Source organism: Pseudopipra pipra, chromosome W (assembly GCF_036250125.1).
Source record: "Pseudopipra pipra isolate bDixPip1 chromosome W, bDixPip1.hap1, whole genome shotgun sequence".
NCBI lineage: Eukaryota > Metazoa > Chordata > Aves > Passeriformes > Pipridae > Pseudopipra > Pseudopipra pipra.
In genome coordinates, this window is record NC_087580.1 from 59,010,557 (window position 1) to 59,036,415 (window position 25,859).

The following is a 25,859-nucleotide window of genomic DNA, read 5'->3' on the forward strand; positions in this document are numbered from 1 at the left end:
CATGGCCATAAAACAAACAACTGGCTACTTCTTGTTATCTGTGCATGTCAAATTTTACATTTAGAATTCTCAAGGGGTTTTTGACTTTTTTTTTCCTGGGGGACTCACCTGACATCATTGGTTGGTTTCAAAATATAGTTAAGTGGAAGATAGTATCTCACTAATTACATGGAATTCATATGAAAAAGTAAACCTTACATTGGATAATATTGCAGAACACCGGAGTAAGCTCCGTAAAGAAATACTGTATCTTCCAGTGTATACGTGTGTGTGTGTGTGTATAAACAAACAAGAAAAACCCAACAACAGAAAAAAAAAACAACAAACCCCAACCAGCCAACCAACCAACTAACCAAAAACTCCAAAAGGCAGAACTTTATACAAGCAGTTATAGTAATTTTGTTTCAATTAAAGATGCAACTTTCTCTCACTTCAGGCAAGAATAAATTGGTAACAGCAATTAAATACCTTAAATAAATAAGACAGCAGATAACCTATATTGTACCTATCACAAAAAAGGGGTGTGACCTGGTACGCTGCTAATTCTTCCATCACTGATAATTAGAAAAGGATTGCATTCAGTTACTGTTAATATCTTTAAAGTTATCTATGGCCAATAATGTACAAGGAGGTAATTTGTAATTCAAGTTTGTTTGTTGCTTTTTTCTTTAACTAACTATAAGCTGAGTTCTAAATTTTACATTGAAATATGACTCAAATTTAAAACAAGTCCTCTCAGAGGAACTTTTTCTAATTTTGTGCAACTTTGATGCAGAGCCCAACAATCCTATGAAGAGAGACAGTGCATCTTTAAGCTGATTGGCACTAAAATCCCATTTTCTTTAGCTGCATTCTATTATCTTGGCCAAGTTATCTCGTAACTCTGATAGTTCAAATATTTTTCCATCAAGAATTTCTAAAAGTGTCTTCAAGTTATTGCGAAAAGCTTCTTGCTCATTCTGACTTTTCTCCAGACGTTGCTCTAGATCAGACAGCTGGCCTTCCAGGTCTTTGTTTCGAATTTCTACTTCCTTTAGAGAAAATACATAACAATGCGTTGTTTGCAAACAGAAAACAGTATTCATGTGTTATTTTTGTCAACTGGTTTTTGAAACAATTTGTGACTGCGACCCTTTACAGTTTTACTAAGACAAAACCAGAATCCAAATTGTTATTAGGATTGTATATGTACTATCATTTTCTTCATTTTTTTCAGCAATTCATCTGAAGGATGGAAACTTTTGGACAGGGATAAAATTTAGTCAGTGAAAAATGGATGTGATGATATTCAAGTAAGTTATCACTTCTATCATTCAGAAATATGCCACCTACTAAAATAAGCTTCTCAAAGGTTTACCTAAGTTCAAGTATTCCCTTATTTAGACTACATGAATTGCTCAAGTACACAGTCCTCATTAAATGGTCTCATATAGAAGCTCGAAGTATACTGCTTTATAGATGCAGGAGTACTACCTTACTCCTGTCCCACATTACAGGCTTTTCGCTCTGAAAATTAAGACAGAAACCTTAACTAGCAAGACTGATGTCTAAGTGAAATTGATTGTTACAAATTTAAAGCAGCAAGTGCAAGCTGAATGTCTTGTCTCTGTACCGTGCCCCAGAGCTCCCATGTGCAAGCTCTGCAGTAGTGCAGCTGTGGGGGCAGGGAAAGGATGCAAACCACCACAGACAAGCTGTTCCCATACAGTGGGTGGAAAGACGAAGTAGCATAAGGGGATCCCCACATAGCTGAGGGGATCTGACCCTGAGCAAGCTCAGCTCTCATTCATGAGGAAGATAAGCCTGCTTGCACCAGCTAGAGGGAGGGGAGAGCTGCCTCCATGGACTCCTCACAATTTTGGCTTGCACATGATGGGAGGGAGGTCACGACTGCTCTGCTTTGTGCAAAACGAACGCTCTTGTCTTTTATCAAATTACTAGTGGAATAATATATTCTTATTTGTCTCATTCATTTAGTGTCTCAAATTCATGCTGAATTTCATAATTTCAGTTATGAAAAACACTCTCACAGGGACAGTACATTTAGTACATCATACACCCTGCACAGTCATTCTCTGGGAAGGTGTATGGTGAATTTATATTTACATACATTAACATTTTTAAACACCACTTACCTTTAAAGTGGCTTTGTGTCACTTTAATGGGCTTGGTCTGAGTTTTTACAGCAACTAGATTCACATAGCCATAGGGTGGACTATTTGGCAGCAGTCATTCCTCCCAGCATGAGCTTTCTTTCTGCCCTCCCACTGTCCCACTGTGTTTGTTATGATTCTTCTGTCTCCCTCAAAACTAACAAATACATTTATGTTTACATCGAGGAGATCTCAGCTAACCATAAGAAACAACCTGAGCCACCCAGTGGTGGTACAGGTAGAGAAGGCAGAGCCTCAGGGACCTGATTTCCTCATAGCTGCAGTTGCTTGTGCAGTCAAGGGTTACATCCAAGTTGAACTGGGATACCTCCCTTACTTCTTGTTTGTAAATGAGCAAGTTAAAAATTACAGAGTTTTGGCCACTTGTCTTGAACAGCACAAATGAGAGCAGGAATCATCCCTTGCTGCCAGGATCAAGAGAAGAATTAGTTTAATCTGTTTAGCACTAAGATAGTGGCCAAAGCATTAAAGGAAGATAACTGCTTATGTAAGGACTAACTAATTATAAACCAGTCCATACACTCTGCAGACTCTTTCATTGTCTCTACTCCTGCCCTCTAAATAATACCGACAAGTACTGCACAGTATAAATGACTGGTTCAAGACCCTCTGAGACTGAGTGACTGCAGTACAGGAAGAAAAGGGAAAGTCAGGATCCACTAAGCTCTGCAGGAATGACACAGTCCTTTCTTTAGCTCACACCAAACTGATTGCTGTTTTTCCACATAAGTTCACACTTCCTGCTTCTCCTGTAACTGCTTGTCTCAGTTTAATGAGACTGAAGTGTTTGCTAAAGAGGATGAGTTATGAGGAAAACCAAGCTCCTCCCTCTAAGCAATTGTAAATTTGAAATTAAGAGGCTCCAGTTGAGGAAATATGGAGAAAGAAAAGATAACAACCCTTTATTAAAGAATATATGTGCATAGGCAGAGCAACAAAAGAACTGAAAAAAACCCACCCAAACAACAATCCTGCACCCAAGGTTCCCACCAAAAACAGTTCAGTATTTTTCGCCTTTTGGCAGAATTCTAACCACAATCAGGAGGGGGCTGTTGGATCTCTGGAGAAGCAGAGCCTGCAGTTGCTCTGTAGTGGTAGGCAGGGGGCGCTGTTGGGCTCTGGCAGTCACCGCGTGGGGGTCCCGGTGCGTGGGAGAAGCTGAAATGGAGATTCCCCCTCCTCCCACCAAGAAGGGGAAAGACAAAAGGGGAAAAAGGGGTTCTTCCTATGGACTCATGCTGTCAACGGCTAGCTCTGGCTGGGATTCTCCCCCTTCATCAATGTGTACAAGCTGCTGTCAACACGGGAACAGAGAAAGGAAGAGCTTACAATTTGGCTGTACTCAGGGATGTGCATCCTCCAGAAACCTATGGCACCCAGAAAAGCTGCGTTTCCTTCTTACTGGTCGGTGGGGCCATTGCTGTGATCTTATTGATGACTTCTGTCGGGATCTGCCACTTCACCCCCAGGAACTGGATCACTCAGGCAGGTCCCTTGACCTTACTCCCAGGAGAATCCAGATGATTTTCTTTCCTTTCTCAGAAACCTTTGCTGTGTCCCCCCATACGATAATGTCGTCAATGTACTGTAGGTGTTCTGGAGCTCCACCCTTCTCTAGTGTAGCCTGGATCAGTCCATAGCAGATGGTGGGACTGTGTTTCCACACCTGGGGCAGCCGATTCCAGGTGTACTGCATGCCCCTCCATGTGAAAGCAAACTACGGCCTGCACTCTGCTGCTAAGGGGATGGAGAAGAATGCATTTGCAATGTCAGTAGTGGTGTGCCACCTCACTGCCCTGGACTCCAGCTCGTACTGGATCTCCAACATGTCTGGAACGGCAGCACTCAGTGGTGGGGTGGCTTCATTCAGGCCACAATAGTCCACCGTCAATCTGCATTCTCCATCAGACTTATGCATGGGCCGGATGGGGCTGTTGAAGGCTGAGAGGTCTTGTTGCCCACCCCTTGGCTCTCCATCTCACGGATCATCTTATGGATGGGGATCACAGAGTCTCAGTTCGTTCGGTACTGCTGATGATGCACTATTGTAGTGGCTATTGGCACTCACTGTTCCTCAACCTTCAACAATCCCACAGCAGAAGGATTCTCCAAGAGGCCCGGTAACAAATTCAACTGCTTAGTCGCCTCTGTCTCCACAGCAGTGTAATGGTTTTGAGTCTTAGGCCTTCCTTCCTGGTAACCAAGGAAGTATTCCACTCTATCCCTTTACATAAACAGAGGTATAAATGAGACAGAGAGAGAAGCCTCTTCCTCTTTTCTCTTCCTGCGAGGTTGAGAGACAGCAGGTCCCTGCAGTTGGTCTCACTCATCTAGGAGTTGAGGCCTGGTCAGGCTTGTTGTTTGCCATGCGGGAGGCAGAGGGTGCTGGTGGTGTCTTACTCGATCCTGCTTCTTTCAAGGGAAGTATTGAGATCTCATTTTACTAGTTTTTTTTATTGATTGTTCCTGGGTTTCGATTGTGCATATTTGTTTTGGTTTTCTTTTTTGTCCCTTTTTCCCCTTTCCCTTTCCCCTTTGGGGTTGTTTGGGGTTCTTTTTTATATGTACATAGTATTTTAACTGCATACAACTGTACTATATGTAAATATATATATATTTTAATATAGTTTGGATATTCTGGATTTTTTCATAGTTTTTTTTTCCTCTCTTGCTCTTTGCCAGAGGTTTTTCGCTGGATCTTGGGGACTTAGCAGGGAGCCAAATCAGAACTTAAACAAGCAGCTATTCCAAAAGCCCATCTATGTCCCTTTGGGTCTTTGAAATACCCATTCCTGAGGTAGTCAATGTCCAGGATACATGGGGCATCTGGACCAGTCACAATGGGGTGTGTCTGCCAGTCTTTCCCAGTCAAGTTCACCTCAGCTTCCAACACGGTCAACTCTTGAGACCCTCCTGTCACCCCAGAAATGGAAATAGTCTCTGGTCCCACGTCCTGATGGCATTAATGTGTCAACCAAAGCCTTGTATTCTTGTGGGTCTGACGTGCCAGGCCATCTGATCCACACAGTCCAATAGACATGGTTCTCCTGTGCCTCTACCTGGCTAGAGGCAGGGCCCCTCTAACACTGGTCTTTGTTCTGCCAATCGCAGTTTTTTCCCTGTGAATACTGATAGAAGGTACCTTCTAGTGGGTCAGATCCCTGCCCATAGGATACCGGTACTGCACTCACTTTCACTAACTTCTCTTTTCCTCCCTCCTTCAGTTCTTGTACTCGGGCTGCTAGAACACGAGTGGGTTTCCTGTCCCACCGTCTCATGTCTTCTCCATGGTCAGCTAGGAAATACCACAACTCGGTTTGTGAGGTCTGTCCCCTCTCTCTAGCTGGGGGGTATCTGGTTCGCACTGGTGCCATATGGAAGCTGTTTCCCTCAGTCCTCTCTTTCAGTCTCTCCTGTTTACCTTTCACCTCTGTAGTTAGTGTCTTGAGATCCTTAATCAATGTCTCTACAGTGGAGATGCAGGCCTGTAGCGGGCCTTCGATCATACTGTCATAGAACCAAAGTTTATTTATGATAGACATCACTGGCTCCCTCTTCTCCCCAGCCTGCAATGATGTCAGGTAACTGGCGTGTATGGGCGGCCCCATACGTGTGAGGCGTACATCTGTGGTGTACACCTAATCCTGTCAGGATCGTTGGTGGGTTGCTCATCCCTTCCAAAAAGTACCTCCAACAGTGCCATTTCCCTCAGGCATAGGATCCTCTCTTCTATGGTCTTCCAGTCCTTTGCATAATGGTGTTCCTGCAAGTGATCTCTGTAAATGAACCTCTCCCTCACACTGTCCAAAAGCTGTGCCCAGAGAGACAGGGACTTCGATTCTCTCACAAATGCCTCCTCGATACCCACATCCTGGGCAATAGATCTCAAGAACCTTGCTTCACTGCCATCAAGGTTTATGGCATCACCCATAGAGTCCCAAACTCAGATCATCCAGGTCAGAATGGGCTCATTCGAGCAACGACTAACGTCTGTCCATAAACTCCGGAGGTTGTTATACGATAAGGACTCAGTGATGATTTCTGGCTCTGGATCAGCCACCTGTAACGATCCTGCCTCCCCATCATCATCAACTGGGTGAACTGATTTGGTCTTATATTTCCTCTTTTGGATAGGAGCAACCTCCATTGGCTTGGTCTGTCCCTTTGATTTGGCCATATCCTGAGTCACCTTGGTATCAGGCATCTTGTTTTCGTCTTTTCCTTTTCCCTGGAAGTGCTGCACCATACCGAGCAACTTCCGGTAGGCAATGGCCAAAGCCCCACATGCAGCTGCCAGCTGCCTCTCCATGGGTCTATCATGACCTCTGTCCCTCATGGCTTTCATTATTTTTTTAGGGTTTAGGAGTTGTTCGAGGGTGAGCTTCCATGTTGCAGGAGTCGAACAACTTTCTAGGAATTTACCCATATCCTCCCATAACCCATGCCACTCGAAGTTTCCCACCCCTGGGGCAGGCTTCTGGACATGTTCTCGATAATTCTTGGCCCTAGCTTTGTATATTAGGTATACCATAATGGCAAAAACTTGCACGAAAAGCTCAAAAAGTAAAATGCCTTTGACATCTAAGGAGAATTTAAACTTCCCAGAGGCAATTGTATTGGATCTAAAGAGCAAATGGATGAAGGGTTGGGCAAACATACTCCCCTGCATTTCTCCACAGAGATGGGTTCCATTATCCTTAAATCCGCAGAGGGAGCAGCTTCGGCTAGAGCAGAGTAGTGCATCCTTGAGGACATATTCTGAATGAAAACCACAGGTGTCATAAACCAAATGCACAAACTCGAAGGTACTTATTGCAATGAGAGTCTTAATATCTGAGCTGAAACAAATTGACAGATGGGACAGGTATCTTGGCATGGTTATATGCCAGAAGAAAGCAACAACCCCAAGCATCATGGTGCCTATGGGTTCAATATGCACGTAAATCACACAAGGGCAGTTATTCCTTTTCCACCTTTCGTCTCTTCAAGCCCCACGTTGGGTGCCAATTATTGTCTCAGTTTAATGAGACTGAAGTGTTTGCTAAGGAGGATGAGTTATGAGGAAAACCAAGCTCCTCCCTCTAAGCAATTGTAAATTCAAAATTAAGAGGCTCCAATTGAGGAAATATGGAGAAAGAAAAGATAACAGCCTTTTATTAAAGAATATATGTGTATAGGCAGAGCAACAAAAGAACTAAAAAAAAAAACCCAAACAACAATCCTGCACCCAAGGTTCCCACCAAAAACAGTTCAGTACTTTTTGCCTTTTGGCAGAATTCTAACCACAATCAGGAGGGGGCTGTTGGATCTCTGGAGGAGCAGAGCCTGCAGTTGCTCTGTAGTGGTAGGCAGGGGGCGCTGTTGGGCTCTGGCGGTCGCCATGTGGGGGCCCCCAGTGCGTGGAAGAAGCCGAAATGGAGATTCCCCCTCCCCCCACCGAGAAGGGGAAAGACAAAAGGGGAAAAAGGGGTTCTTCCTATGGACTCATGCTGTTGATGGCTGGCTCTGGCTGGGATTCCCCCCCTTCATTGATGTGTACAAGCTACTGACAACAGGATAACAGAGAAAGGAAGGGGCAGCCTCTTCCCTCAAAGGTTCCTCTGTAGATGGCCCTGGCTTCTCTGATGAAATCCGAGAAGGTCCCAGGCCATGAGCAGAACAGGGCACAGGAGAACGGAGGCAGACCAGGGCCATACACAGCCAGATGACCTGGCCGAAAACAAAATGAACCTCGGAGCCCCTCCTCACACACACCTTCCCTGAGTCAGGGCAAAAGTAAAGTGAAGATGCTGTTTCCCAAGGAGAAAAAAAAACTTACCTCCCCCCCACATTCTTCTCAGGCCCATTAGCTTGGAATGTGAGGCTGTGGGTCAGTTCTTTTGTGTGTGTGAATCACTCTAGCCAACCACCATCCCCCTCCCTCGTTCAACAACTTACTTTCATGGTGGTGCAGGGGAAAAAAAAATTCAAGCTATTTTTTTTTAGAACAAGTAAACCTATGACTCTGCTCCTCTACTATTCACCAAATGCGTATGCTCTAGGAAGTCTCCTCCTTGCCACTGTTCTTATCCCAGAGATAATTAATTTTTGTGCGTAGGTAAACCAGTGATAGAAGGGATCACTTTGGAAAAAAGACATTGTCTCCTCTCTCCAGGGAGACCATTATAGTAGCCTTCCAGTACCTACAAGGAAGCTGGAGAGGGACTTTTTACATGGGCATGTATTGATAGGACAAGGCGGAATGGCTTTAAACTGACAGAGGGCAGGTTTAGATATCAGGAAGAAATTCTTTACTGGGAGGGTGGTGAGGCACTGGAACAGGTTGCCCAGAGAAGTTGTTGGTGCCCCATCCCTGGAAGTATTCAAGGCCAGGTTGGATGGGGCTTTGAGCAACCTAGTCTAGTGGGAGGTGTCCCTGTTCATGGCAGGGGGGTTGGAACTAGATGATTTTATTTCATGACATCTGGAACTGAAGAGTAGCACATTGACCTGTACCTAGCACTGAACATTATCTTTCAGACCCTCCTCAGATGCTCTTAAACTGAGGCATTGTTCTACTGTGAGCTATTAGGTGGGAGCACTCAGGTAAAACCAAAAGCTTTGTTAGATGTAGGAACTTCTATCCATATTCAGCATAAGACGTTTCCCTTTAACTCTCCATTGCTAGTCCTCTCTTCAAACCAGATTTCCCATACTTTGTTTAAACTTCCATCTTGTGTACTTTATTTATATTCCATTCTTGATATCTCTTTCCTAATCCATATACATTTAGCTTCCCCAAATGCTTCCTAAGATATACTTTCTCCCATACTTCCTACTGTTTTATTTTCCCTAATATGTACTTAACATCTTTAGTGACTTATGGGAAATAGAACTAACTGAAATATGCCATGATCTGTTGCTTTTATTTTCTGGAAAACACTTCTTCCCAAATTTTACATTTGATCCTTACTCATGCTTGCTGTAGACTAGTATTTCTATTTTCTGCAATAGTATTGCATTACAAGTTCATGCCCAGTTCATGTCCAGTTTCCTATTACAAGTCAGTGTGCCTCAAAATTGTTGCTTCTTGATGGGAAGTGGAGAGGTGATATAATCTAGTACCCTAGTTGTGTCATTTAACTTTATTTGCAATTAATCTCATCTAACAATAAACCAACTCTTGTGATACATTCAGGTCCTTTATGAGGTTTACTTTACACTGTTTTTTCAAACTTTTCTTACAGCAGGGACAGTCATTTGTGATATACTGTTTTATTTCAGAAAATAAATGAATTATTAACAAGTTATGTTTGTTGTTTTCTCTGTAATAATTTTTTTGTGGAATTCAGTGCAAATGCACAAATAAAATATTCAAACCATACACAACAGCTATATTTAGGAATCAGCCACAGTAATAAAGATATCCTGACTTACTATGAGAATCACACTGATCATGACATTAATAGGTCTTCTCTAGATTGCTAATGAAATTATTAAGTAACAAGGGCTCTAATACCCTTCACAGTGATAGCATACTGCTCTTCATTGGAATTTGTCAATGATGGATTTCTAATTCATTCCCTGATATGAGTGTGTCAGAAATGTAATACACCTTGAAATAATAATTTCTTTGCATAGAGTTTTTCATACAGGCTATATTAAAAATATTTTAGAGTTTGCAAACACAAGAGGGAAAAAATAAAGCAGAAGAAAAAAGAGCGAGACAAACAGATATGTACTCTAGAGACTATCACCCTGAAAACAGATGATGAGTCAATTAAGTGAACAGATGTGAGAGTGTTAGTCTGGAGTTATAGAAGAAAACACTGTTTTACCAATGTCACAGATGTAGGGTGAAGTGACTCAGAGAAGGCCAGTATTATTAAAGCAAGAAGATTATAGCAAAGCAAAAATTCAAGATCTTTTAGATGGGCTGCATCAGGTCAGTAATAAGCTTTAAGCTGAAGAAAGGCAACTTTTAATTTGGATCCTAAGACAGCTTTAAATTATTTTAATAGAATCATATAGAACCATTTTCAGAAACTGATCACCTACAATGTGACATATGGAAATATATAAATAATATATCCATTTGGTTATTAAAGAAATAAATATACCAAAAAGGAAGCTACTGACTATATAAAGCATAATTTCTGATAAAACCTTAGCATTTTCTAATTCTGAAACATCTTTCATCTCTTACTCGTGTCTCATAATTCTAAGGATAGCTAGTTCTTGGCTCATCATTACTTTTTGTGTGATCTTACACTGAAATTATTGCATATGCTACTGCTAGAACAGTTTACAACTTTCATTATAATCTTCCTTTTGAGTATCTCAGATGAGTTCTTTTTTCATCTGAAAACTCCCATCCTTAGTCTAAAGATAATATCAGAGTTTTGAGATGTAACAGAACTAGTAGTGTTTGCAACAGAATGTACCATAGAAGATTACTGTGTAAACAAAGCCTTGATTTAAAGAAACCTGCCAAGCAAAGTAAAGAAACAATAAAGAAAGCAACCTGTGGTTAACTGAAACAGCCAAGCAAAGGAGGGGTATTACACAACCAGGTGCATTCTCTTAAAGGAGTTCATAAAGTGGTAAATTTGGGGGCTTCAAACAGAAACAACCACAAGAGACACTCAGTGAAGCCCCTCAGAGACCTTATGAGGATATGTATATATGCTAAATAGTGCTGCAGGATTGCGGGAAACTAAAATGAATAATCATGTAATGCAAACATATAAGCTGTAGCTAAGATACCTCAGTATGCACTTTGGCAAACTGATTCCCAGTGCATCCAGCGTGCTGTAATAAAAGAATGTCTGCCTCCTAAAACTCACAAATTGAATCTTGGAGGTTTCTTTTAAGTGTCGATTTTAGGCAACAAAGTCAGCAACAATTTTTGGAATAGTGGATTAGGCAAGCTCAGGTGTATTAAAAACATTCTTTAAAGAAACACCATAATCACAGAATCACAGAATATGCTGAGTTGGAAGGGACACAGAAGGGTAATAACATACTTTCCCCAAATAATTTGACTTAAGAATGGGGAAAAATGAATAAACTCATTTTGTTCTTATGTGGTTTATTCTGTAGTTAAAATGAGATTCAAGGAAGTTCCAATTCATGCAATGCATTTCAAAGAATATCTGCTTAACAATTTTTAAGCTGTGGATAGTCAGACAGGGCTTGTTTTCAGTGTGATTTAGGTCAAGCAGCAGAACAGCAAGGGTCACCTTTCAGCACTTTGGATTTGGGACTATTTAATGCCTGAGTTTCCAGTCCTATCAAAGCTCGGAAGTCTGAATTTAGAGTTTAAACCCAACTAAGCTTTGGGTCAGCCTCATTCAGAAGACAGGTTTTACAAGGGAGGTGTGTCCGTGCTGGCAGCTCAGATGTAGCAAGTGAGGGTATACCGAGGGGGGGCATACTGCTTTCAGTAGGTTGAGGTATCTGGCTTTATGCTAAGTAAAGAAACAACCCAGAAAAAAACAATAAAATCACAATTATTCTAATGCCAAGAAAATGTTAGAGTGTGTTTCTGAAGTCTGTACTACACAAGAACACTTTAACTTTTACTTTCTCAAAGCACATTTAAAAACTGAATACAAACTCATCTCAACATGATGATGTACAGTCTGATAGTTCAGTGGCACACAAGACCTATGGGAAGACACTGCAGTGAAAATGAGACCAGAATGGCCTTGAACATGTTTTAATGAAGCACATCTGCTAGCCTGAGCATATTCTGTGCACTTGTAAATGAAATTTGGGTCTGTTCCCCGAGAAAAAAAAAAAAAGACTTAGAGCAAGTGGAAATTTTGGTACAAGGAGCATCCCGACCCATCACTTCACAACACAATGTAACGTATTCTGGCACCTTCAGTGAATATAACACAAGTTGCTGATGTGAACTGCTCACTTGATGCTAATTTTTCCCTTTTGTTGATATCAGAGTTTTGAGATATCACAGAACTAGCAGTGCTTGAAATAGAATGTACCATAGAAAATTACTGTGTAACCAAACCTCAATTTAAAGAAATCAGCCAAGCAAAGTAAAGAAACAATAAAGGAACTTGTGGTTAACAGAAGCAGCCAAGCAAGCAAAGGAGGGGCTTTACACAAGCAAGTGCATTCTCTTAAAGCAGTTCATAAAGCAGTCACTTAGAACTTTGGGGGCTTCAGACAGAAACAACCACCAGAGACAGCGAAGCCCCTCAGAGACCTCATAAGGATATGTATATATGCTAATTAGTGCTGGGAAATGTCATGAATATGTAACAGGATTGCAGGAAACGAAAATGAATAATCATGTAATGCAAACATATAAGCTATCACGTCATGCACTTTTACAAAACGATTCCCAGTGCATCCGGCACTGAATAAAGAATACCTGCCTCCTAAAACTCACAAATCAAGTCTTAGAGGCTTCTTTAAGAGCCAGTTTTAGGCAACACTGTCTAAATTAAGATGATGCACTATAGCTCACCTGTAACTTCTGGGTCAGAGAATTCCTCTGTGCCTGGAGCTCTCTGGCACTGTCGATTTCTTGTTTCAATCTTTCTATTTCCTAAGGGAGAAGAAACAACCTTGCTAGCAACACATTACCTAACTTGGCCTCAGTGCAGGTAAGCTGGCTTCTACTGCTTCTCCTGTGTGAACTATTGTCATGATATCAAAACTGGCAGTTAGATATTGCCCATCATAGCACATGAAGTATAAGCCCTGCTTCAAATATTCCCAAATCACAGTCCCAAAACAGCAATTCTGTTGTGAATAAACAACAATACAGATAAGCATTTTCTTGGTTATAAAAGTCCAAGTCATTCTTTTCCACAAAAAAGATCTGAAATAATGTTTTCCTAGAAAATTTAATCTTTGTAATTAGAGAAACAATTTTATACTTGAAATTCTATTATAAACTGTTCTCCATTTTTTCAAGAGAAAAATTCAATTTTCATCTGTGAGATGCTTATTATGTCACTAGCAGTAGGGCTGAGCATCAAAAAATTGTCTGCTTTGATCACTGATTTCTGGAAAAAGGAGAATCTAAAAGGAAAGGTATCTTTAATTTAGCAAGACAAAAGTAATAAGGTATAAAAATAACAAATACAGATAAAATCAGGAATGGAAGAGAAACCTGTTCTTAGCTTGCTCTCAAGAGGCAAAACCAGAAACAGTTAATGAACCTAAAAGGTATCAAATTTAAAACCAGTAAATACTTTTTCCCAGAAGGGCATAGTCACCTCACAGAGTTCCTTTCAAAAAGGACTCTTTGCATCCAACAGCTCAGCATAATTCAAAAGTGCATGGGCACCAAAATGGGAAACATTACCAACCTGATGCTAATCTCTTAAGTATGAGGAAGTTTGGAAAAGACTGTTCCATTTTGGGAGGATATTCTGTAACTACTGCATCCTGTCATGCACCTTCCTCAGAAACACCTAGCAACAACTCCACTGGAGGCAAGACCCTGCAAGATACACTGCTCCTCTGAACATGTGCACCAGTGCACAGTGTCTGTTCAGAGGGCTCAGGAGGTCTGGTTTTACATGAGACAAACAATCCTTCATACATGGCTCCTTGAACCTCCTTTTTCCCATCCATAAAGGGGTGAGTGAGTCTTGATCATTCTGTGGCACAAATCTGCTTTCTTCTGAGACCCGTGCCAGAGCAGGTGTTACTCAAATTCCTTGTATTTCCATGCTGCTGGTCCATCCCAAGGCAGATGGCACAATAACTATCAAGTTACAGGCTGGGGTTTTTGGCGTGTGTTTAAGAAAATGGCTGATCTTAGGGATCATGAAAATCAACTATATTAACATATCCTGATTGGTCTGAAAAGACATTGATCTATTATTCGCTCCAAACCCTACTCTCCAGAAAAAGTAAAGTGCAATGGCTGCTTCCCTTCTTAGTGAATTTGGACTGCATCAATGTGATGACTGCTCTGTAGAAACTACATATGCTTCAATGTAGACTTAATTTTGCAAAGAGAGATGCTCGGTAATAGCAAACATGAAAAAATTATACCTTTTTTTTGTTGTTCAGATACCCAGCTTTATACTGGACTGATGTAATTATAATACATGTAAAAAGTATTAATCTTTTCAAAAAAGCTGAAAAATGGATTTTACTTTGTAACATCTATAGGAAATAATACAGTATTTACCAACCATCACAAGTTTAATATTGAAAGCCTTTAGAAATGATGTAGCAGAAAAGCCAAGAATAAATCCTAGCAGATACCTCTTCTTTTTTCTTCAGTGTAGACTCTAACTCCTGTATTGTCTGGTTTAATTCTGTTTTCTGTATGTGGACTTCATTGGGTTGACTGCTCACACACTCTAGCTCAGTCACCTGTTGAAATAAGTAGAAGTGACATATACAGAATTGATTGCAACAAATTCAAGGTACTATTACTTCTTTGCATAAATAACTGCATTCGAAATATACCCTTAGTGCTGGGTCACTTGATTAAAATGGTGGTGTTTTTCTGAAGTCAGCATAAAATTCCTTTAAAAATTGTTTTTCATAAAATGGTTACTATGACTTCTAGTGTTTACTGCAATATCTTGGAAATGTTAAATGTAGTATGTTGTTAGCTGAAAAAAAATTCATTAAAAGTTATACTTACTAATTATCGAAGATTTTATGAAAGAAGCTGAATTACCATTTGATAGGACTTAAAGAATGAAGTTAATTGTCTCAAAACACTGTCAAAGAAGGAAATTCCCATAAGATAAGCCATCATGACATGAACTTGTGATAAGAGCAGATGGCAACAACAGGAACCAGGCCTGATAAGGCAAATCTGGGTAACCTACCTAAACAAAGGTTCCCACTGTGGAAAACTGCGAGAAAGGAAAGCATTAATTACACACCTAAATGAAGGTAAAGGTTTGAAATTAGTACACTGGGCAAAATTCCACTCTGCAAGCTGTGGGAAAGAAAACAACTGCTTACACCCATGCCATCCCAAGTTGTGAGAACATCTGAGATGCCCTGTGAATATCTGGGACTTGGGCTGTATAAAAGCAGTACTCCAGAAGCACGACTTTGGGACCCTCACCACTGAGAAGACCAAAAGAAGGATCCGACGGGACACTGTCGGAATCCATGCGGTAGTGATATCTTTATCTTTCTACTTAATCTGTCTCTCTCTCATTCTCTCTCTCTCCCTCTCAACTCCTATTTCTATCTCTCTACCTAATATTTACTGTTAAATGAAATCAGTACTATTGACTTTGGCATATGGTCTTGTTTGCACCTTAATTCGGGCAGAAGCATCCTTTAATAATCAGATCCCAACACCATTTCAGAAACAGTAATCTCTAGATGATTAAACATAGATCAGTCTGTCTAACTAACTTCTTCATCTGACACTTTCTAATGTTGCACTATCCTTATCAACTAAGTCACAATGCTCACCTACTTCCTAGCAAGCCAATTAAAATTTCACAGCCTCAATTTCTGTCTCATTGTCATGGTTTAGGAATGGTAGTCTCCAATTCAGTAGTCCTGCTAAAACCATCTTGTCACTCGCTCCCCCCCTCCAATGGGAGGCACAAAAGGCAGAGATCAGCAGTTGAGATAAGAGCAATTTACTGGAAACAGCATTGACATAAGGAAACAAACAGTAACAGCAAAAATATTAATAACAAAAGGTATAAGACAAAGAAACTATTAACATGGAAAAAAAATAACAATAAACAAATAGTGGACTGTTCTGTCTACCAAGTTTTCTCCCACCAGAACGTCTCTAGAAGCACTAGAGAGTCCCTTTCCTTTGCCCTGGCAATGACATGAGGTTATTGAATAACATTAGAGTCTGGCCATGAACCATCAGCCATGCTCCCTCTCAGCTATTGCTAAAAATTAACCCTGTCCTTGGCTGAAACCAGGACATTATCCACCCCTCATTTTATGCCATCTATGTCATGCCCAGATTCTACATCATCCAAATATATACATATATATATATATATACATACTGAAGCACAGGTATCATTCCCTTAGACAATGGCCATCCCTCCAAGATGTCTGTTCAGTTCATTTAGTCCATGACTGTGGGTTCTATCCATCCTAGATGTCTTCCAGGGCAGGAGGGCTGGCGTGTTGTCAGCTGGTTGCAAGCTATGTCAGGAGCTCACGACTGGTGTATCTGGAGCAATCTATACTCGTTGTCCATGGTAATTATGATATACAGTGGCAGTGTCATTCAGCAACCAATATTATTCATTTCAACATTACAAAATGTGCTCACCCAAAAATCAAATCCCCTTGAGGTACACATCATGTTTCCCTGTTCTGCTGCATTACCCACCAAGTGCACCCAGGTCCTTGAGCAAAAGCAGTGCAACGGATGGGTTTGCCTTTGCTTGAGGCAGGACTAATCCAAACTGTCTTCCCTAACGCATTCCTCATATGCACCATGCAGACTTTATCCCCTTCTACGGTACATGGAGGCTTTGATCGGTCAGGGCCAGCTCGATTGGTAGAACCTCTAGTGTCAATTAACCAGGTGGCCTTTACTAAATGTAGATCCCAATGTTTGAAGGTCTCACCACCCATTGCTTTCAATGTGGTTTTTAACAGTCCATTGTACCATTCAATTTTCCAAGAGGCTGGCGCATGAGAGGGAATGTGATATACCCACTCAGTACTGTGCTCTCTGGCCCAGGTGTGTATGAGGCTATTTTTGAAATTAGTCCCGTGGGCCGACTCAGTTCTTTCTGAGTTTCCATGTCACCACAGGACTTGCTGTTCAAGGCCCAAGATGCTGTTCCGGGCAGTGGTGTGAGGCACAGGGTACGTCTCCAGTTGCTTCCACCATTGTAAGCATGTAGCTCTTGCCTTGGCAGGTTTGCAGGACTGTGATGTAATCAATCTGCCAGGCCTCCCCATATCTATATTTTGACCATTGCCCCCGATACCACAGGGGCTTTACCTGCTTGGCCTGCTTGATTGCAGTGCATGTTTCACAGTTCTGGATAACCTGGGAGATAGTGTCCATGGTTAAGTCCACCCCTTGATCATGAGCCCATCTGTATGTTGCATCTCTTCCTTGATGACCTGAGGCATCATGGGCCCACCGAGCTAGAAGTAATTAACCCTTATGTTTCCAGTCCAGATCCACCTGAGACACTTTAATCATGGCAGCTTGATCCACTGGTCCACTGTTGCAATGTTCTTCAGTAGCCCGACTCTTGAGTACGTGTGCATCTACATGGCGTACTTTTACAGCCAACTTCTCTACCCGGGCAGCCATGTCTTGACACAATTCAGCAGCCCAGATGGATTTACCTCTGCACTGCCAATTGGTCTTTTTCCATTGGTCCAGTCACCCTTACAGAGCATTTGCTCCACAAGTCAGTGTAGAGGTAGAGCGCTGGCCATTTCTCTCATTCAGCAATATCTAAAACCAGCTGGACGGCTTTTAACTGCAACCTGACTTGATCCATTTTGCTCCTCAAGAGCTTCTGTGACTTGCTGCATAGGACTCCATATGGTAGCTTTCCATTTTGATGTTTCCCTACAATATGGCAAGAACTGTCAGTGAAGAGACCATATCGATTTTCATTTTCAGGTAGCTGATTATATGGTGGGGCTTCCTCAGCATGACTCACCTTTTCCCCCTCCTCTGATGATGATAGTCCAAAATTTTCACCTTTGGGCCAGTTCATGATGACTTCCAAGATACCTGGGCAAATGGAGTTTCCTATTTGAGCTCGCTGTGTGATCAGCACAATCCAGTTACTCCATGTGGCATCAGTGGCATGATGTGTGGAGGGGACTTTCCCTTTGAACATCCAGCCAAGTACTGGCAGTCGGGGTGCCAATCACTTCTGAAGCAGCTTGAACCCCTTCATATGCCAGTATCTGTGTTTTAGTTGTGATGTAACAGGCTTTGGATCCTTTGTATCTCTGACTCCAGAATCCCAGGGGTCGTCCTCGACTCTCTCCAGGTACTTTTTGCAAGAGATTCTAGGAAAGACCATTCTCCCTGGCTGCAGTGTAGAGCACATTTTTCACATCTTGTCCTGACTGGGCCAAAGGGCTACTGCACGAACAATCTCCTGTTTCACTTGTTCAAAAGCTTGTTGTTCTTCAGGACCCCACTTGAAATCTTTCTTCTTCCATGTCACATGACAGAGAGGGCTTGTAATCTGACTGTAATGTGGAATATGCATTCTCCAAAAGCCCCCAACACCTAGGAAAGCCTGTGTTTCCTTCTTGCTAGTTGGTGGGACATAGCTGCTTGTGGCAGTCAATCTGCATTATATGACAAAACTGCTGTTTAAACATGTTTCAAAATGGTTTTTTGTATTTCTGCAAAGTCACTGCTCCACCTTCCCGACACCCTCTGTAAAGACCCCTTATCTCCCTCAGAGATGTCCTGAGAAGATATCAAGAAGTCTTCTCATTGGTCCTTTTTAACCCCTTCCTACTGGTTGTTAACCCCTTCCTGCAATTGGTAATTGGTTACTCTGTGAATCCTCCTAAACCCTATAAATGTAACCACCCCAACAATAAATCTCTCTCTCACCTCCTCTCCAAGTCCCGTGTGCTGTCTCTCTGGCTGCCATGGGACAGCGTGGGTGGGGGGAGGGGTGAGTAAGCTCTCCCCTCCAGCATCTAGGACCTGAAGAAACCTCTGGTGCTGGAGTTTTCCCCCTCCCTATCCACATTCAGCCGTTGGAAATGGTACCTCAGATGGAAATGGAACTAGAACTGGTGCACCTCACACCATGTGGAGAAAGAGATCCAGAGCTGCTATCTTGTTGACCACGTCCATTGGAATCTTGCCATTTTACTCCTAAAAACTGAATTTTCTGGGCAGGTCCCTTGACCTTACTTTGCATTATGGCAAAAACAGCCCTCAGGAGGATTTGGATTATCTTCTCCCCTTTCTCAGAAACTTCCCCTGATGTGTTGCCCCACACGATGACGTCATCCATGTATTGCAAGTGTTCTGGAGCCTCACCCTTTTCCAGTGCAATCTGGATCGGTCCATGGCAAATAATGGGGCTGTGTTTCCACCCCTGGGGCAGTCAGTTCCAGGTGTACTGCACACCCCTCCAGGTGAAAGCAAACTGTGACCTGTACTCTGTTGCTAAAGGAATGGAGAAAAATGCATTAGCAATGTTGATGGTGGCACCACTTGGCTGCCTTGGACTCCAGTTCGTACTGAAGTTCCAGCATGTCCTTCACAACAGCACTCAGTCGTGGTGTGACTTCATTCAGGTCACGATAGTCTACTGTCAGTCTCCACTCTCCATTGGACTTATGCACTGGCCATATAGAACTATAAAAAGGGTGAGCAAGTCTTGCTGACCAATCCTTGTCTCTCCAGTTCACAAATCATCTCATGGATGGGGGTCACGGAGTCCCGATTGGTGCAATATTGTCGATGGTGCACTGTTGTGGTAGCGAGCAGTACCTGTTGTTCTTCGACCCTCAGCAGTCCCACAGCAGAAGGGTCCTCTGAGAGACCAGGCAAGGTATTCAGCTGCCTAATTTCCTCTGTCTCCATAACATTTTTCTTTCAAATATTCTGCCACTTTATCATGGTTCTGTAGTTGTTCAGGGTGAAATTCCAAACCATTGAAGCAGAATAGTCCTTCAAAAGGTGGCCCATTTTCTCCCATCTTCCATGCCACTCATGACTATCCACTCTCGGGGCAGATCTCTGAATGACCTTCCCAGAAATCTCTGTCTTGACTCTAAACGTGGTGTGGACAACACTGAGAAGACCTGGTAGACTTAGCAACAAGAACATGCTTTCTTTAACATCTGAAAGGGAATTCACAATTCTCAAAAGCTGTTGTAAAAGACCTGAAGGAGGAAAAGGGGGTGAAAGGCTGGGGAAAATCAGCCTCCTCTGTTCCCCCCACAGACTGGATACGATTATTAATGGAGTCCCAAAGGTAGTACCCAAAGTAAGGGTAGGAGAGCAACACTGAATACACATCCCAAATGACCCTCATTACACCACGAGGAAGCCATATGGAAATATATACAGGGTTCAGTACCACACTCACATGAACAGACCAAGCAACATTGTGTCCAGTGGCTCCGTACCTAATACACAAATGCTTAGATCAAATTTGCTTCCAAACTGCTCTTGGCAGATCTGTTGTTATCTAAACCCCTCATGCCCCACATTGGACACCAATTAAGACTGTCCTGGTTTAGGAATGGTATTCCCCAATTTAGTAGTCCCGCTAAAACCATGTTGTCGCTTGCTCCCCCCCTCCAATGGGAGGCAAAAAAGGTTGAGATAAGAACAATTTACTGTAAGCAGCATTGAGATAAGAAAATGAACAGTAACAGCAAAAGTATTAATAACAAAAGGTAGAAGTCAAAGAAACGGTTTACCCAAAAAAACCCTCAAGAACAGGATATCCCCAAGAATCACAGCATGTGCCTGAGAGCATTGTCCAAACACTTTTTGAACTCAGAAAAGCTTGGTGCTGTGACCACTTCCCTGGGGAGCCTGTTCCAGTACCCAACCACCCTCTGGGTGAAAAATCTTTTCCTAATATCTAACATAAACCTCCCCTGACTCAGCTTCATGCTGTTTCCTTGGGTCCTGTCACTGGTCATGAGAGTGAAGAGATCAGTACTTGCCCCTCGTGAGGATGTTGAAGATCGCAGTGAGGTCTCCCCTCAGTGTTCTCTTCTCTGAGCTAAACAAACCGAGTGATCTCAGCCACTCCTCATAAGGCTTCCCCTCCAGACTTTTCACCATCCTCATGGCCCTCCTTTGGATAGTCTCTAATGTCTTTTTTATATTGTGGTGCCCAAAACCGTGCACAGTACCCAAGGTGAGCCTGCACCGGTGAAGAGTAGAGTGGGACAATTCCCTTCCTTGACCAGCTGGCAATGCTGTGATTAACGCATCCCAGGACACTGTTGACCCTCCTGGCTGCCAGGACACACTGTTGAATCATATTCAACTTTCTGTCGGCCAGGATCCCCAGGTCCCTTTCTGCAGAACTGCTCTCCAGCCTCTCGTTCCCTAGTCTATACACACAACCAGAGTTACCCTGTCCCAGGTGCAGAATCCAGCACTTTCCCTTGTTAAACTTCATATGGTTGGTGATTGCCCATCTCTAATTTATCAAGGTCTCTTTGCAGGGCCTCTCTGTCCTTGAGTGAGTCAAGAGCTCCTCCCAATTTAGTGTCATTGGCAAACTTACTTAGTATACCTTTGAGTCCTGTGTCCAAGTCATTAATGAAGATGTTAAAGAGCACAGGGCCTAAGATGAAACCCTGCAGAACCCCACTAGTGACTGGACACCATCCTGATGTTACCCCATTCACTATTAACCTCTATGCTTGACCTGTGAGCCAGTTGCTTACCCATCACGTAACATGGTTATTCAACTGTGTGCTGGACATTTTGTATTAAAAGCTTTGCTGAAGTCCAAAAAGATTACATCTACTGGCTTTCCTAGATCAGCTAGGTGGGTTACCTTGTTGTAATGTCATAGGTTTACTCGTTCTAAAAAAACCGAGCTGGGAATGTTATTTTCTTTCCCCTACATCACTGTAAAAGAAAGATGTTGAACGAGGGAGGGAGAGGGTGGTTTGCCTAGGGTGATTGACACACAAAAGAACTGGCTGCAGCCTGCATTTCAGGGAGGGTGTTTATGGGGGGGGTTCTGAAGCTTGTTTTGTTTTCAGCGGGGTCATCTGGTTGCTTCTGGCCCTGGTTCACCTCTGTTCTCCTGCACCCTTTTCTGCCCCCAGCCCGGACTTGCTCAGATTTCATCGGAGAGGCTTGGCCCTTCTGCGAACGAACCTTTGGGGGAGTCCTGGTCGGAGCCAGCCACCGACAGTGTGAGTCTGTGGGAAGAGCCCCTTTTCCCCCTTCTCAGTGGGGGGGGAGATCTCCATTTCGGCTTCTCCCGCTCACCGGGACCCCACGCAGCGACTGCCAGAGCCCAACAGCGCTCCCTGCCAACCACCACAGAGCAACTGCAGGCTCTGCTCCTCCAGAGATCCAACAGCGCCCCCTCCTGATCGTGGTTAGAATTCTGCCAAATGGCAGAAAGCACTAAACTGGTTTTTTTTGGGAGGGGACTTTGGGTACAGGATTATTGTTTAGTTGTTTTTGTGTTCTTTTGTTGTTCTGCCAATACACATATATTCTTTAATAAAAGGCTGTTATTTTTTTCTTTCTCCATACTTCCTCAGTTGGAGCCTCCTAATTTCAGATTTACAATTGCTTAGAGGGAGGAGCTTGGTCTTCCTCATAATTCATCCTCCTTAGCAAAACACTTCAGTCTCATTAAACTGAGACAAGAAGAAAATCAGGTTTGACAATCAGGACTTTCCCCTCAGGAGGCCACGCTGGCTGTGACCAATGACTGCATTTGTCCTCCAGATGTTTTTCAATACCTCCCAGAATAATCTTTTCCATAATTTTATTGGGCACTGAAGTGAGACTGATGGGCCTGTAGTTTCCAGGGTCCTCCTTCTTGCCCTTCTTGAAAATCAGGACGTTTGCCAGCTTCCAGTCAGCTGGGACCTCTCCAGATTCCCAAGACCACTTGAAAATCATTGAGAGAGACTTTGCGATGACATCAGCCAGCTCTTTGAGGATTCTTGGATGAATCCCATCAGACCCCATAGATTTGTAGGGATCCAGCTGGAGCAGCAGATCCCACACAAGTTCAGGGTCAACTGTGAGTTGATCATTCTCGCAGTCATGGTCCTCCAGCTCAGGGCAGTGAGACCCTTGGTCCATCATCCATGTTGAAGACAGAGGCAAAGAATGCATTAAACACCTCTGCCTTGTCTCTGTCCCTGTTTGTGAGGTGACCATCCTCATCCTGTATCAGGTTGATGTCATTTCTACACTGCCTTTTGCCATTAATATATTTGAAAAAAACTCTTTTATGGTCCCCCACATTTCTGGCCAGCTTCAACTCCAACTGAGCTTTGGCTGAAAGAATTTTCTCCCTACAGTGGTAATCAGCATCTCTGTATTCTTCCCATGTCACCTGACCTTGCTTCCACTGGGCATACACCTTCCTTTTTTGCATTATATCCAAGAGGAGATCCCTGCTCAGCCAAGATGGCCTTTTGCCTTGCCTACTTAACTTCTGACATTTGGGAATTGCCTGCTCATGTGCCCTTAGGAGGTGATGTTTAAAAAGTGACCAGCACTGATGGACTTCAACACCTTCAAAAACATTTTTCCAGGGGACTTTACTTACTAGTTCCCTGAGCAGTCTGAAGTCTGCTCTCATGTCCAGAGTTGAGGTTTTGCTGGCACTTTTCCTCCTGTCAACAGATTTTAAACTCAATTGCTCCATGATCACTGTGGCCAAGATGGCCACCAATCTCCACTCACGAGATCCACTCGGTTGACAAGCAGCAGATTAAGGAGGGCATCTTTCTGAGTCGGCTCCCATAGGACCTGTTCCATAAAGTTTTCCTCCAGGTTTTTTAGGAATCTTTTGGTCTGGGTTGCACCAGCTGTGTGATGCTCCCAGTTGATTTCTGTCAAGTTAAAGTCCCCCCACGAGGACAAGGGCACTTGACTTGGAAGTGTTCCTTAGTTCCTCAAAGAATTATTCATTGGCTTCATCATGCTGGCTGGGAGGTCTATAGTAGACTCCCACGATGACATCCCCATTATTTTTTTGCCCCTTGATTCTTACCCAGAGGCTCTCAACTGTCCCATTGCCAACTGTGAGCTCCATACATTCATTCTAACCCTTCTATTACATACAGTGCGACCCCTCTGCCTCTTCTTCCCTGCTTGTCCTTTCTGAAGAGCCTGTAACCGTCCAACAGGGCACTCCAGTCACAGGTCTAATCCCACCAGGTTTCACTTATGCCAACGATGTCAAATCTCTGGGACTGGGCCAAAGCTTTGAACTCCTCTTGTTTGTTCCTCATGCTGCGTGCATTGGTGTAGAAACATTTCAGGTGTGGTACATTGTAGCCAATACCGTGTGAAGCAGATTGAGGGATGTCACTAGCACTCAGTTCCTCAAATTTTGGCACACCATCCCATTGCTCATTACTGGCAAGACTGGTATTTTCCCTTTCCCCCTTCCAAGCTAGTTTAAATCTCTGTCAACGAGCCCTGCTAGCTCCTGTGATAGAACTCTTTTCCCCTCTGAGAAAGGTGCATCCCTTCAGGTGTCAGTAGACCAGGTGCTGAATAGATCATCTCATAGTCAAAGAACCCAAAATTTTTCTGATTACACCAACCTTGGAGCCATACATTGACCTGATAGATCTGCCTATTCCCATCAGTATTATTCCTTGTTACCAGAAGGATCGAGGAAATCACTACCTGTGCTCCTAATCCTTGAACCAATCATCCCAAGGCCCTGAAATCTCTTTGATTGCCCTCAGACTTTGTTATTTCGTCGCTGCTGTCTTGAACAATCAATAACCAATAATGGATAGTAATCAGAAGGCCTTACTAGACTGAAGCAATAACAGTTTGCTGAGTTTTATATGCCACTGAGCATTACAGGATCACAGAATCATTTAGATTGGAAAAGACCTCTAAGATCATTGAGTCCAACCTATGACCAAACACTACCACGTCAACTAGACCATGGCACTAAAGTGCCACATCCAGTCTTTCCTTAAACACCTCCAGGGATGGTGACTCCCCCACCTCCCTGGGTAGCCCATTTCAATATCTAATCAACCCTTCTGTGAAGAAATTCTTCCTGGGGTGGATGAAATGTTACAGTTCTTGGCTGCATATATTGTTGCTGGCTGAAAACATCTCCCCACTGCAGCCCTGTGTGGCTCATGTGAACACTCCTCATTGCACTCTGGTCCATATTAACTCGACACCTATTGAAATTGCTAATTTTGCTTGAGCAAAACTCGGAGTGCTTTCACAAACCTACTTGCCAAAAGAGGCAACCATTGTCAGAAGAGTAATTAATTACTCACACCAAAGGGCCTGTGATATCTTAGGTCCAGCTTTTCTCTGGAAAAACCTTCATCTCTTACTGCTTATGCAAGAAAATAATGCATTGTTCATCTGTTTTGTTCACTATTAATTGAAAAATCAGTAACTCGGAAACAAAGAACAGATTCAATTAAAAAATCAGGTTTACTTTTAATCACCATCATATTTAAATGCCTATTCCAACAGAAATCTGAAAAGATGTCAAATATCTTCATGATGTTCTCTTCTTGAATATACCTATACAAAAGAAAATCAAATTGTGACCCTTTCAAAAAATCTTTAGAGCAAAATGGGCTGGAAAATAATGCAGTATAAGAATATGCAATTGAAAACAGAAGCAAGAAAAAGTAACATTCTAGGCAAAAATCTATATAGCATTTACTTGCTCTATTTCCTTGTTTCAAATCGAATTTATTTTTCTCATGAAGTGGTCCAAAAGTCATTAAAAATAACTGTTTATGCATTATGCACAGAAGGGGGCATAAAAAGAAGCTAAATTGCTTTAGTCTGACCCTCCCACATGCTCTTTTCAAGGATATATCATTCAGTGTTTCATGTTTAAGGGCAAGGTTCAATCAATCATTCAAGACTTTGCACAGCAACACTAAGCAATGTACCTTTGATTAGGCCTTTTTTCCAGTACAAAATTCAGACTGAGAAAAAAGTCTTTGAACAATAACTGATTAAACAAGATTCTTCTATTGTACTATTGTAAGACTGAACTGACCTGTATATCTGAA

The 25,859-nt window shown here is 42.6% G+C and overlaps 1 protein-coding gene across 1 annotated transcript in view; it reads right to left on the minus strand.

Moving 5' to 3' along the window:
- Nucleotides 1-827: 827 nt before the first annotated feature.
- LOC135405146 (homer protein homolog 1-like) overlaps nucleotides 828-25,859 on the minus strand; it is a 230,163-nt gene continuing 205,131 nt past the window's right edge. Inside the window, exons 7-9 of the mRNA XM_064639855.1 lie at nucleotides 14,409-14,519; nucleotides 12,649-12,729; nucleotides 828-1,031 (exon numbers count right to left, since the gene is read on the minus strand). Of these exons, the coding sequence (XP_064495925.1) occupies nucleotides 843-1,031; nucleotides 12,649-12,729; nucleotides 14,409-14,519 (381 nt within the window). The 3' untranslated portion in view covers nucleotides 828-842. The remainder of the gene's footprint in view (nucleotides 1,032-12,648; nucleotides 12,730-14,408; nucleotides 14,520-25,859) is intronic.